Genomic DNA, 12,237 nt, shown 5'->3' with positions numbered 1-12,237 from the left:
CACTGTGCCTGTAAATTTTTTTGCTTTTGTAAATATGGGAGATAAATAAGTAAATGACAAGTTAAATTTAGTTTGAGTATTACCACCATGATTATAATGCTGAATTTCTTTTTTTTGGGTATTGGGGATCAAACTCGGGACCTTGCACTTGCAAGGCAGGCGGCAGCACCACTGAGCTAAATCCCCAGGCCCTGAATTTCTTTTCTATTCTAAGTCTCTTTGTTTATACAACAAACAGAGGACCTTGAACTCTGGGCAAATTTTAATCATCAAATATTTACAAGTTAATTATAAAATTTGGTCTCATGAAGGTAAACTAGAATAAACTTTTAAATCAAGACACTTGAATTTTAAAAGTATCAGAGCTAACTAAAAAAAGGGTGACCTTCAAGATTTATTTTGCATAAAATTTTCCAATTTATTGCATTCATAAAATAGCAGGGTAAATATATGAATATAACAATAATTTTAAATGTGGTCTTGGTTTGCGGGTAGGGATAAGTAAGTGTTTTTCATTAGAAGGAAGATAAGGTAAGTGATTAAATGTTCCAAAGATAACTGAAGCTTTTTTGTTTGAGGTCATCATTTACATTCATGTAGTATGTTTCAGAACAGTTTCCCAATACTGCATTTTTTCAGTTTTGATTTCACATTTTCTGGCATCAAAGTTGAAAACTCTTTCCCAGAGTTTATAAATTAGTGTGTCATTAAGAATAATATATGCATATATTAAATCACGTATTTCCCCTTTCATCAAGGTTACTGTTTAAAAAAGTCAAGGCTCTGCTGGGAGGGAATGTCCGTATGATGCTGTCTGGAGGGGCACCACTGTCTCCTCAGACACACCGGTTCATGAATGTCTGCTTCTGCTGTCCCATTGGCCAGGGCTATGGACTGACAGAATCATGTGGTGCTGGGACTGTTACTGAAGGTAAGCATTGGGAATGTGGCACATCACCTTGTTTTAGTTACTACTAATGACATTCATTTGCATGACCTTTGGAAGCCATGATTTCTCTTTCCCCTCTCCCATTTTTCTTTTTGCAATACTGGGGTTTGAACTCAGGAGCACTGAGCTACATCCCCAGCCCTATTTATTTATTGATTGATTGATTGATTGATTGAGACAATCTCATTAAAGTGGCCGAGGCTGGCCTCAAGCTAGCAATCTTGCCTCAGCCTTCAAGTAGTTGGAATTACAGGCTTGTGCCACCACATCCAGCTTGGAAATCATGATTTCTTTATAATGCCTCTTAAATAATATCAAATTCAATGCAAACCTACATAGTTTTATAAATGCTTACTTAAAAGCATCATGTGTACCTTTTATTTGTAAGCCTTGTAAATATTTATGCCACATTATCCATCCTCAAAATTCTATCACCCTGGTCCTTTAACCTTTCTCTCAATAATGACTTCTTCAGAGAACTGTACTCTTGGAATGAAGTATCATTTTTATGCCCCTCTTGAATATACATTCCTGTTATGACTTCTTTGCTTTCTTTTTTTTTTTTTTTAACTTCTTTGCTTTCTATTCTGTGATTTTCAACACCCTCAGGCAGCATTTCTCCACCTTGACACTGTTCACATTTGGAACCAAATAATTCTTTGTTGTTGCATGCTCGTTTGTGCATTGAAGGATGTTTAGCAGTCAGATACTAGTAGTAACTTGCTCACCCCAGCTGTGATAATAAAACATGTCTCCAAACATTGCCACATATCCTCTGGGAGGCAAAATCACTCCAGATTGAGAAACACTGGGGTATATTAATTTTTAAAAGTGATCTCACTATCCCTTTATACTCATTGTGTCCAAAATCAATGCCCTTTTTACAGACTGTCTCCCCATTGCTAAATTACTTGTTTGTGACAGTAGTATCACCGTCATTAATGTCATTCAGGGTATTGGCTTTGAAATCTTCAGATGTTTGCTTTTTAATATCTTCAATGTTCACCAGATCTTCCCATTCCTTTTTTAGGCTGCTCCTTCCTTTCCATGCCAATTTTGTCATCCAACCTTTTATTACTTCAACTGCTCTGAGGTGACAGCCTTCAACATCTGTATCTGCCTGTGTTATATCAAATCTATCCTGTATCCTTTAATTAGACACATCTGCCTCACCCATTGCTTGATAGATGCTATACAAAATCTAAATACACCTTTACCTAGCTTTCAAAATGTCTTCAGTCTGGCACCATCGCACCTATCCATCATTATTCTCCACCTATACACATACCTGGCTTTTCTGTTCTAACAAGCCAGTTGTCTCTTCAGCATACAGGGATTTTTGATATCACTTCTCTGTAGTTTCTGTTCCCTTCTCTTGGAATGCCCTTTTTGTAAACTGATCATAGCCATCCTTTCCCACAGACATCTCAAAAATAGTCTTTCCCAATGTTTTCATTTTATATCGATACTTTTAATCTCTAAGATACTATTGTAATTGCCATTAGCACCATCCAGTTTTGCATTTAGAAGTTCTCCAGATTGTTTCACATGCATTTCTTCCTAGGTAAAACTACTTAGATCACTGAGGAATGTGTGTTTTAGTCACAATATTTAACACAGTACTAGTGTTACGGAAATCTCGGAAAGAAATACACAGAGACACAGAATTCGGATAAAATAATAAAATTTCTTCTCGAGAGCTGATGGGCATGCCAGAAACCAGTCTGGTCAATATCCGCACCCTTTGTTCAGCATTTCCCTTTTTATATCCTTTTTAGCCATTATCTCATCCCTAGTGGTCTTTGATATGTAAATACAATTCCAGTTCCTATTTACAAGTCACAGACACAAGATAGGCCATATACATTGTAAATTCACCCTGGCACGGTAACTTTGTTAGGTTAATGAAGTTACTGATTAGAGTCAGATAATCTTCACCTTAAACAAGGAGTTACAGGAAAAGCAAATCTTAAAAGAACACATTATTTATTTTGCTTCTACAACTACCTTAATATTCAGTCTATTAAGTTATCTAAACCTTTTCCGCATCACTAGGTATTTAATAAGCTGTCTATGGATATGTGATTATTGCTAACAGTCATCTCAAAATGCAAAGGAATAGTATCATCATCATCATGTTTCATAACATCAGCTACCATTCATTGAACACTTAGTTTGTTCTAAGAAGTGTTAGTCACATATAATCTCATTTAATCCTCATAGTATATCCCTATATGAAGGTTCTATTACTAGCTTCTTTTAGTAAAAAAATAGGCTTAGAGAAGTTAAGTGACTTGTCCAAGTTACACACCCAATAAGTGATAGAGCAGGAATTCTCATCAAAATATCTCTCATGAAAATCTTAGGTAGATAATGGTGGAGCCAGGCCCCCTCTTCCAACAAAACTTTTTTTTTTTTTGGTACTGGGGATTGAACTCGGATCCTTCCACTTGCAAGGCAGGCGGCGGAACCACTGAGCTAAATCCCCAGTCCCTCAACAAAACTTTTTATACTGGATTAACTAAAATATAACCCTGAAGAGCAAAAAAATGCACTGTGGAAATGGAGTTGATATACTGGAAAAAGATTACTCTTTTCACTTATTCCACTATAGCCTCATCTTTTCTTTCAAACTCTGGCTCTAAATCCAGTGTTTCTGGCATCTCTGTGTTTACATCTGAAATGTAGCATGCTAATATCTCTGTTGCCTTTTATCTCATAGTTACTGACTATACTACTGGCAGAGTTGGAGCTCCTCTTATTTGCTGTGAAATTAAACTAAAAGACTGGCAAGAAGGTAAGAATTTCACGATAAGCTCTAGTGATTCCAGAGTCACAGAAAATCACTGAGAGCTTCAAGACCTCATTTCTTTGTAATGTTAAGTTGTCTGCTGTAGCACGTGATTCTTTGAAGTTGCCTGTGCTTTGTTTTCTTAATAAAACATTTAAGTTTCTAAGAGGAAAGGAAAAATCTCTAGATTCTAGATTTTCAACTTATCATCTACTTGATGGTAAAGTAGAAAAACATTCTTAGTGGGGCTTTCCTTGGGTTTAGAGAAGGTGAGGATCCTTTGAAGCCTCCTTTGTTAGTGAGGATTTGGGACTCAGAAAGAAATCCCATATTTTTAGGGAACAGAGTGATTGATTATATATATACTGTACCAACATCTTAGATCTTGACCACAAAAAAGATTTTCATAATTGAGACTCACCTGTCCAGCTAGTTGTTTAGTTGAATTTTGACATGTACCTGCAGAGACAGGCCACTTAGAGGAAACCTGCACTACAGAGGTTGGTGATTATCTTTTCTACAAAATGTGCTGGAGGCAAAAGTAAACCAATCTTTCTATGATAAAAATAATGAAAGACACTAAATGTACATCAACTGTGCTGTAGTAGATTATTAAATAAATAGTAGCTTAGTCATGTTATGTAAAGAAAGAGTAATTTAAATTCTTAAACTTTTAAAAAAGTTTATTTATTTTGGGATGGAGCCATGGACTGAAGCTTAAAGAAGTAATAGTTGATGCTTCCATTAGTTTGGCCAAACCCTAAGAAAGTGAATGAGCTTAATTTAACATAAACTGAAGTTTCTAAAAATGTTCTCCTATATGAATTTCTTGTAATGTTAAATATTTTCAGTTATCTATAAAGAAACAACTATTTCTTTTTAAAAATCCATTTTTTTATTGATAGAATCTTGCTATGTTGCACAGGCTAGTGTTGAATTAGTGTTAGCCAAGTATATTCCAAGAGTTTTACATTTTGGGACTAAGTCTTCTTTTATTCTAAGGTAATGTCATTCCAAATTTGCAATGATAATCTAAAGAAAATAAAGGTAGTATATGTATATGTGTATTGGGCATCAGCATCAAAATTTTATTGGAGGAGTTATTGGTTAGGCACTGAAATCAGACAAATGTGTATAGTAAAATTTGATAAGGAGAACTTTGCCTTTAATTTTTATTTTCTGAATCCTTGGTGCGTGTTTTGATGTCAAATTTGTGGAGCGGATTTGTTTTTGAATATGTATTTTGAGTTTTCCTTGCTACAAAGAATTATTGGTGTCAGATAATAGGAATGAACTTAATGTTTTGTGTAAAATGAGTTTTGTCACCATGAGTTTTATCATATTGAATTAACTGAATAGTTTTTAAATTACAAGAACAGCTTATAGCTGAACAGAACTCTGCTTTTAATCCTTTTATGACATAAAACCTAATCAAGATCTCAGTTTATGAATTCAAAGTTTTGTATATTTTCCTGTAAAATAAGCTTTATTCAATAATAAAGTGTTAGTGAGTAGTAATAAAATATTTTAGCAGTTATTTTCATTGATTTTTGTGTATTAATTTTTAAGGTTATGACAGGCCGCAGGCAAAATTAATAAAATTTTCCCCATAGATACTCACTGTCTATTCTCTTTGGTTGAAATCTCCTTAGAAAAACTGAAATGCATTGATAACAACATATCAGTAATTTACTTATAATAGCTTTAAGTATTAATCTTGTTATGATGATTTTATTTTATCAGAGCTCTATGAGCCTCAAGCCTTAATAACATTCTAAGTGTGAAGTTTTATGTCACAGGAAGGTTTGGGATAGGTGATGGTTGGTAGTGTTTATTTTTGAGCCTTTCCTTATGCTCCTGAAATCATAATCACTCATTGTACTAGTGTAAAACTGATAAAATATAAGCTATAATATATTCTCTCATAAAAATGATGCCAAATTTGATCAGCAGGAAGATATTAACAGAGGAGCTTTAAGAATTAGTGAAGGTAAGTTTTGTTTTAGAAGAATAGCTGATTTGCTTTTGTGATTTTCAGGCGGTTATACAGTTCATGATAAGCCAAACCCCAGAGGTGAAATTGTAATTGGCGGGCAGAATATCTCCATGGGATATTTTAAAAATGAAGAGAAAACGGCAGAGGATTATTCTGTGGATGAAAATGGACAGAGGTGGTTTTGCACTGGCGATATTGGAGAATTCCATCCTGATGGATGTTTACAGATTATAGGTCAGTGTCTTTTTTATGTGCTTTTCTCTAGTTTATGTAATTTCAACATATGTAAAAGATAATATTGGTCAGAACAACAATAGGGTTAATGATTCATGGGTTCAAATTTTGAGCAAGTTATTTAACTTATACCTGAACTTCTCCATCTGTAAAATAGGGACAAGGATATCAACCTCATAGGGTAGCTATTAGCATTAAATTAATTGATACAGGTAAATTATTCAGAGAAGTACCTGAACTTTAGTAAGTAGTAGCAATAGCAGCAGTATTGAGGGCCAGGAAAAAGGGGCAGGAAAACAGATTGGTTAATGAAAAAACAAAAAAATATATTTAGAAAAGATCTTTCTTTTGTCAACTACATGTAGTTCTGTATAACCTATTTACTGAAATACTCTATTCCAAGCCTTCCCTTCCATTTTCCTCCCCACCCAACGGATAGCATGGGTTCATATTTTTTCCTGTTGGCCATTTAAATGGCTTAAACTAGCCCTGAACCTTAGAAAATATTGATGTCAATCCTTAGCACCAATCTGTTTTAAGACTGTCAGTTGCTTTAGCATTACACTTAGCTTATTGAAGTAGATCTTTACATGTTTGAATGTAAAGTCACCTCCAAAGGTGACTCCAAATGAAGTATTCTGTTCGCTTTAATCAGGCAGAAGTTAAAAATTGACTAGCTGATAAAGGTCAGTCTGCAGGGTCTTAGTCAGGTCCTTTTTAAGCCATAGAGTTCCTTGAGTAATACCTCTAGTGACCCATTTTAATATATTGCCAGACTTTACAATACCTAACCTGAATATAGTTAGAGGTTTCCAGGGAAAATTGATTCTTTATCTATGTCTTTGATCTGCTATGGAAGTTCTCAGGAAACATGGTACAGTTGAGAACCAATAACCTTTTTTCTTCTTGATTCTTAATTCCACTGAAATTAAAGGTTTTTTCTATAGAGTGGGGTCCCAGGCTATGGGTAGGCAAATCATGACCTATTTGAAGGTTATTAGTCAAGCTGATGATTATTCAAGCTGGGCTGTCCTGTGCCATCATATTCTTACTTTCTTTTTTTTCTCATGGTATTGGGGATTGATTCCAGGACTTTTGTGCTTTTTTATTTTTTATTTTGAGAGAGGGTTTCACTAAGTGGCTCATGTGGGACTCAAACTTGAAATCAATCTTCCTGCCTCAACCTCCCGAAGTGTTGGGATTATAGGTGTGTACCACCATGCCCGGCTTTCATTCCACCATTTCCTTAAAGCGTTGTCATTTTTAAAAGACAGTATCAAATATGGAAAAATGGGAATCAACATTTGTTGAACACGCTCTATGTGGCAGATTGTATGATGTATGTGTATGAGATAGGCATCATTTTCCCTGATAATAGTGTGGGTGAGAGAAGTGAACTGATATGCCAAGGATCACATAGCTAGTGTCGAGCAGAATTACCATTGAAATGTAATGCTTCAATCTTGTCTTCTCCATTAATTTCATTGTATCATTTAATATTATGATAAGATGTTAAAGTTTTGGGTATAGGATATAACTTTTAGCTAGTACTAGTTTAACTGGGCATTTTCTTTTTAACTGATTTGTATAAACAAGCATTATGTATAACAAGATTCTAGAAGTATCTTCGTAAATAAAGATTAAAACAATGAAATCCAAAGAAAATCAGATTTCTGTAGACATTAATGAAACACACTGTGGGTGACTTAACATTCTTCCTGACTACAGATCGTAAGAAAGATCTGGTGAAGTTACAAGCAGGAGAATATGTGTCTCTTGGGAAAGTAGAAGCAGCACTGAAGAACTGTCCACTTATTGACAACATCTGTGCTTTTGCCAAAAGGTACCTTTCAAAATATTTCACATGCTTACAGTGAAAGGAAAATTAGAAACAAATTTGATTATATATAATCATAAGTGTACCATCAAACTTTTCTTAGAAATTTCATTAAGGTTGGAAAATCATACAGAGCTAAAACTTCTGTTAAACAACTCTCCAGTTCCCCCTTTCCTCAGCCTCTAGCAATCAACATTCTACTTTCTGTTTCTATGAATTTAACTATTCTAGATATCTTGTATGAGAAGAAACATACATTGTTTTTCTTCTTGTGATTGGCTTATTTCACTTAGCATACATAATGTCCTTCAGGTTCATCCATGTTGTAGCATGCATCAGAATTTCTTTTCTTATAAAATTGAATAATATCCCAGTACATACACACCACATTGTGTTTATCCATTTATCTGTCAGTGGACACTATAGCTTCTACCTCTTGACTTTTGTGAACAGCGCTATTATGAACATGGGTATCCAAATATCCCTTTGAGATCCTGCTTCCCGTTCTTTTGGATAGATACCCAGATGAGGAATTGCTGAATCATATGGTAATTCTATTTTTAATTTGTCGGGGAGCTGTCATACTGTTTTCCATAGTGGCAGCAACATTTTTACATTTTCACAAACAGTGCCTAGGTGTTCTAATTTCTCTACCCCCTCACCAACATTTGCTTACATTTTTTGAAGGTATTAGTCATCCCAAGGGGTGTGAGAGAATCTGTCATTGTGGTTTTGATTTGTATTTCTCTAATGATTCATGCTGTTGAACACCTTTGCATAGGATTACTGGCTATTTGTATGTTATCCCTGGAGGAACAGCTATTCAAATTTTCAAACTTTTTGCCTTTTCTTTTTTGGTGGTAATGGGGATTGAACCTAGGGCCTTCACACTGAGTTACATCCTTAGCCCTTTTTTATTTTAAGACAGAGTCTCACTAAGTCGATAAATTACCAAGGCTGGGTTTGAATTTACAATCCTCCTGTCTCAGTTTCCCAGAGCGCTGGGATTACAGTAGTGTACTACCATGCCTGGCTTCTTTGTCTAGTTTTTAAATTGAGCTATTTGGATTTTTTGTTTTTGAGTTATAGTTCTTTAACTATTATATAACCTTTTGTCAGATACATGACTTACAAATCTTTTCTCCCTTCCCAGTACACTGCAATTTTCACTTAGCTTTTTGTGTTTTTTGAATTATAGATGTTTTTAATTGTAATGTCCCGTTTATCAATTTTTGCTTTTTTTGCCTGTACTTTTGGTGTCATATTTAAGACAAATCTCCAAATCTATTATGAAACATTTTCCATATGTTTTCTTCTAGGAGTTTTATAAATGTTTAGGTATTTGATTCATTTTGAGTTTGTACATGTTGTAAAGGTCCACCGTCATGTTTGTATGTGGATATTCAGTTTTTGCAGCACTATTTGTTGAAGAAACCACTTTCACCACTTTTTGAAGATCATTTGAGTTTATTTCTGGGCTATCTTTTCTAGGCCATTGGTATATTTGTCTTTTTATGTCAGGCTTATGAGTTTTCTCACTTCATATTGCAACTTTGACAAAAAGAAAAATTTGTATTTGGAATTACCTGCAGTATACTGTTTAATTGAAAACTGTATGAAAAAGTTGGCTCAGTACATCAATTTCTATTTTATTTTCTAATATTTTAGTGATCAGTCCTATGTGATAAGTTTTGTGGTTCCTAATCAGAAAAGGTTGACACTTTTGGCACAACAGAAGGGGGTAGAAGGAACGTGGGTTGATATCTGCAATAACCCTGCCATGGAGGCTGAAATACTGAAGGAAATTAGAGAAGCTGCAAATGCCAGTAAGTAAGAAATTGTTAGCTTGTTGAAAGTCCATAAAGTCATTTAATAATATCTTGTGCATTAGACTCTTCAAGACATTTGTTTTAATAATAAAATATAGAATTAGAAAATCAAAAAAATGCACTATATTTATGATTTCCATGTAGGAAGGATCTTTAAATGTCATATAGTAGAAAAATCTGTTGAGTTCTTTATTGCATGTTACAACATACCTGTCGTGTGTTTTATCTAGCCTGTGTTTAGAACAGTTCATCTTTGAAGAGATGTGTTATGTAGGTTTACCTTATGTGTACAAAATAAAAACTGACAACACTTTAGTAAATGTCATAGCTAGGACTATGCCTTGTATATATTCCTTGACTCTGTAAATAGACTGTCTCTGGTGCTCATTAATAACCAATTGAAGAACATCTGAGTATGTACTATGTGCCAGGCACTGTATTTTAGGCACCAGGAATACAAAAGGTAGTAAGACACATTTCTTGCTCTCATTATCCAATGAGAGGGACATTTAAGAGTGACAGTGGTTTTAATAGGAATAGAAATATGAATAGAGAATCATGGTACCAAAGATCCTCGAGGGTACCTAATCCTGCCTGGGAGGTCATTGAAGGTTTTCTCATATAATTGTCAATTAAGTACATTATTATAAATTCTAGGCCAAATAACAGCATGAATGAAGGCACAGAGGTACAAAAAAAGGAAGTACATATGTCCAGGGATAACAAGGAGTTTGTTGTTAACTGGTAAAGTAAAAGATGAGGCTGTAGAGATAAACAGAGGCCAAGTCATGTAGTGCTCTATATGCTATTTTGTGAAATTTAGACTTAATCGTAGGCAATTGGGAGCCATCGTGAGGTTTTATGAGGTTATATGATCAAATTTGCATTTCTGTAGATCCGTTGAGGGGCATTGCAGTGTGGCAGGAAGCCAGTTTAAGAGAGCTGTAGTACATACTTAGATGATCATGGAAGGGATGAGGGCCTAAACCAGGGACTTGGCAAACACTTATGAAGCAAAATTGGCATACTTTCATGATTACTTGCATAATATAGATAAGGGAAAAAGAGTCTAGGTTGGCCCCTAGGTTTGTAGATCAGACAAGGTAGCTGTTGCTACTCATCATGCTCAAAAATACAGGAGGAAAAACAGCTAATATGAGAAGGTGATAAGGTCAGTTTGGTACATTTGTAGTTTCTAATGCCTGTTGGATAATTCTAGTTAAAATGCCCAGCAGGTAGTTGTGTATGTTAGTCCATACATTATGAGAGAGTTCCATATTTTACTGTAGACTTGAAAGGCAATTCTTAAGAGAGAAGGGAACAGGAGAATAGGAGACTAAGGTCAGGTCCCTGGATAACACCAGCATTTATGGAATGGATGGGGGAAGAGGTATGTGTAGGTATGCTTGGCAAGGTTGCCAAAGAAGAAAGATGGCGCAGAGCCCTGCTGAGACAGACAGCTTCAGGAAAGGGAATGATCACCAGTTTCAAATTAGCAGGTGGGTTGGACAAAACTTACCAGAACATTGATTGGGAAATTGAATAGATTAAAAAGTAACTCTTAAGTCAAACAGTAGGCCAGTTTTATAACATTTTTAAGTTTCAGTTTTCATTTTTTATCAGTGCAATAAGAAATAATACATAATTTTTATAATAGCAAATAATGTTACAAGACTTGCATGGAACAGCAGCTCTCAATACTGTATCCTTCTTCATTTTCAAGTCTTATCCCCCTTCAACCTTGACTGTTTTTTTCTCTTTTTTAATCTGTGGCATTTGTCTCCAGTTTTTCTAAAGAAAAAATTTTCATTGCTTTTATTTATTTATTTTTTTGCCTCTTCACTTGAGATGTTATCTATGGACTTCCTACCACTGAAGATAATGTAGCTTTCTTATGTCCACTCCCCATATACATACTTCTATTTATAATGCATAGTACAGTTTCATGTTTTACATACATGTTTCCATTATTAGGAATATGAAAATATTCATAGTTGAACTATATGTTGTTTTAGTATTACATTTCCTTTATTGCCCAACTTTTTGCTTTTTCCTGATTTTAACATTGCCTGTCTTCTTTACTTAGTTTTACTTAGTTTTCTGTGTACCTATTAAAATTTCTTCCCCTGAATTCATATAAAGTTATGAAAATCTTCTGAAATACAGGAAAGTGTAGCATGTCTGTATATTTCTTTTCTTGGCAACATCCTTCTTAGAGTCCTTCAGACTCCTGCTGAAATTTAGCTTGTTTGTACCCCAAGGATTCCCTCTACTATCATTATGGGGATTTCCTTTGCCTCTCTCCTGTTTAGGATCTGGTTTCCTGAATCTCGTGTCAGTCATTTTCCTGGTTTACTCACTTATTTGGTAGAGTACATCCTTGAGCAGTTTCCTGAGAGGTACATAGGAATAAATTTTTAAGATGTGTTTATACAGTATATTTCAATATGTCTTTATTATAGCCTTGCTATTGAGGCATAGTTTGGTATATTTTAGAATGTTAGATTATAAATCATTTCTCCTTAACATTTTGCAGTTTTGGATCCATTGTCTTCTAACTTCAGTGTTGCTGGCTGGAAAGTCCAGTTCCATCCATATTCT

The 12,237-nt window shown here is 34.7% G+C and overlaps 1 protein-coding gene across 2 annotated transcripts in view; it reads left to right on the top strand.

The window, feature by feature from the left end:
• Acsl4 (acyl-CoA synthetase long chain family member 4) overlaps nt 1-12,237 on the top strand; it is a 97,335-nt gene that overhangs the window by 78,330 nt on the left and 6,768 nt on the right. For both annotated transcript variants that reach the window (XM_004861442.3, XM_004861443.4), the window contains exons 11-15: nt 759-931; nt 3,672-3,746; nt 5,779-5,970; nt 7,699-7,813; nt 9,476-9,633. In XM_004861442.3, the coding sequence (XP_004861499.1) occupies nt 759-931; nt 3,672-3,746; nt 5,779-5,970; nt 7,699-7,813; nt 9,476-9,633 (713 nt within the window). The remainder of the gene's footprint in view (nt 1-758; nt 932-3,671; nt 3,747-5,778; nt 5,971-7,698; nt 7,814-9,475; nt 9,634-12,237) is intronic.

The sequence above is a fragment of the Heterocephalus glaber genome, unplaced genomic scaffold, assembly GCF_053883595.1.
Source record: "Heterocephalus glaber isolate CG9 unplaced genomic scaffold, H.glaber_assembly_v1.0 deba00001613, whole genome shotgun sequence".
NCBI lineage: Eukaryota > Metazoa > Chordata > Mammalia > Rodentia > Bathyergidae > Heterocephalus > Heterocephalus glaber.
This window is presented reverse-complemented; position numbering and strand designations above follow the sequence as displayed.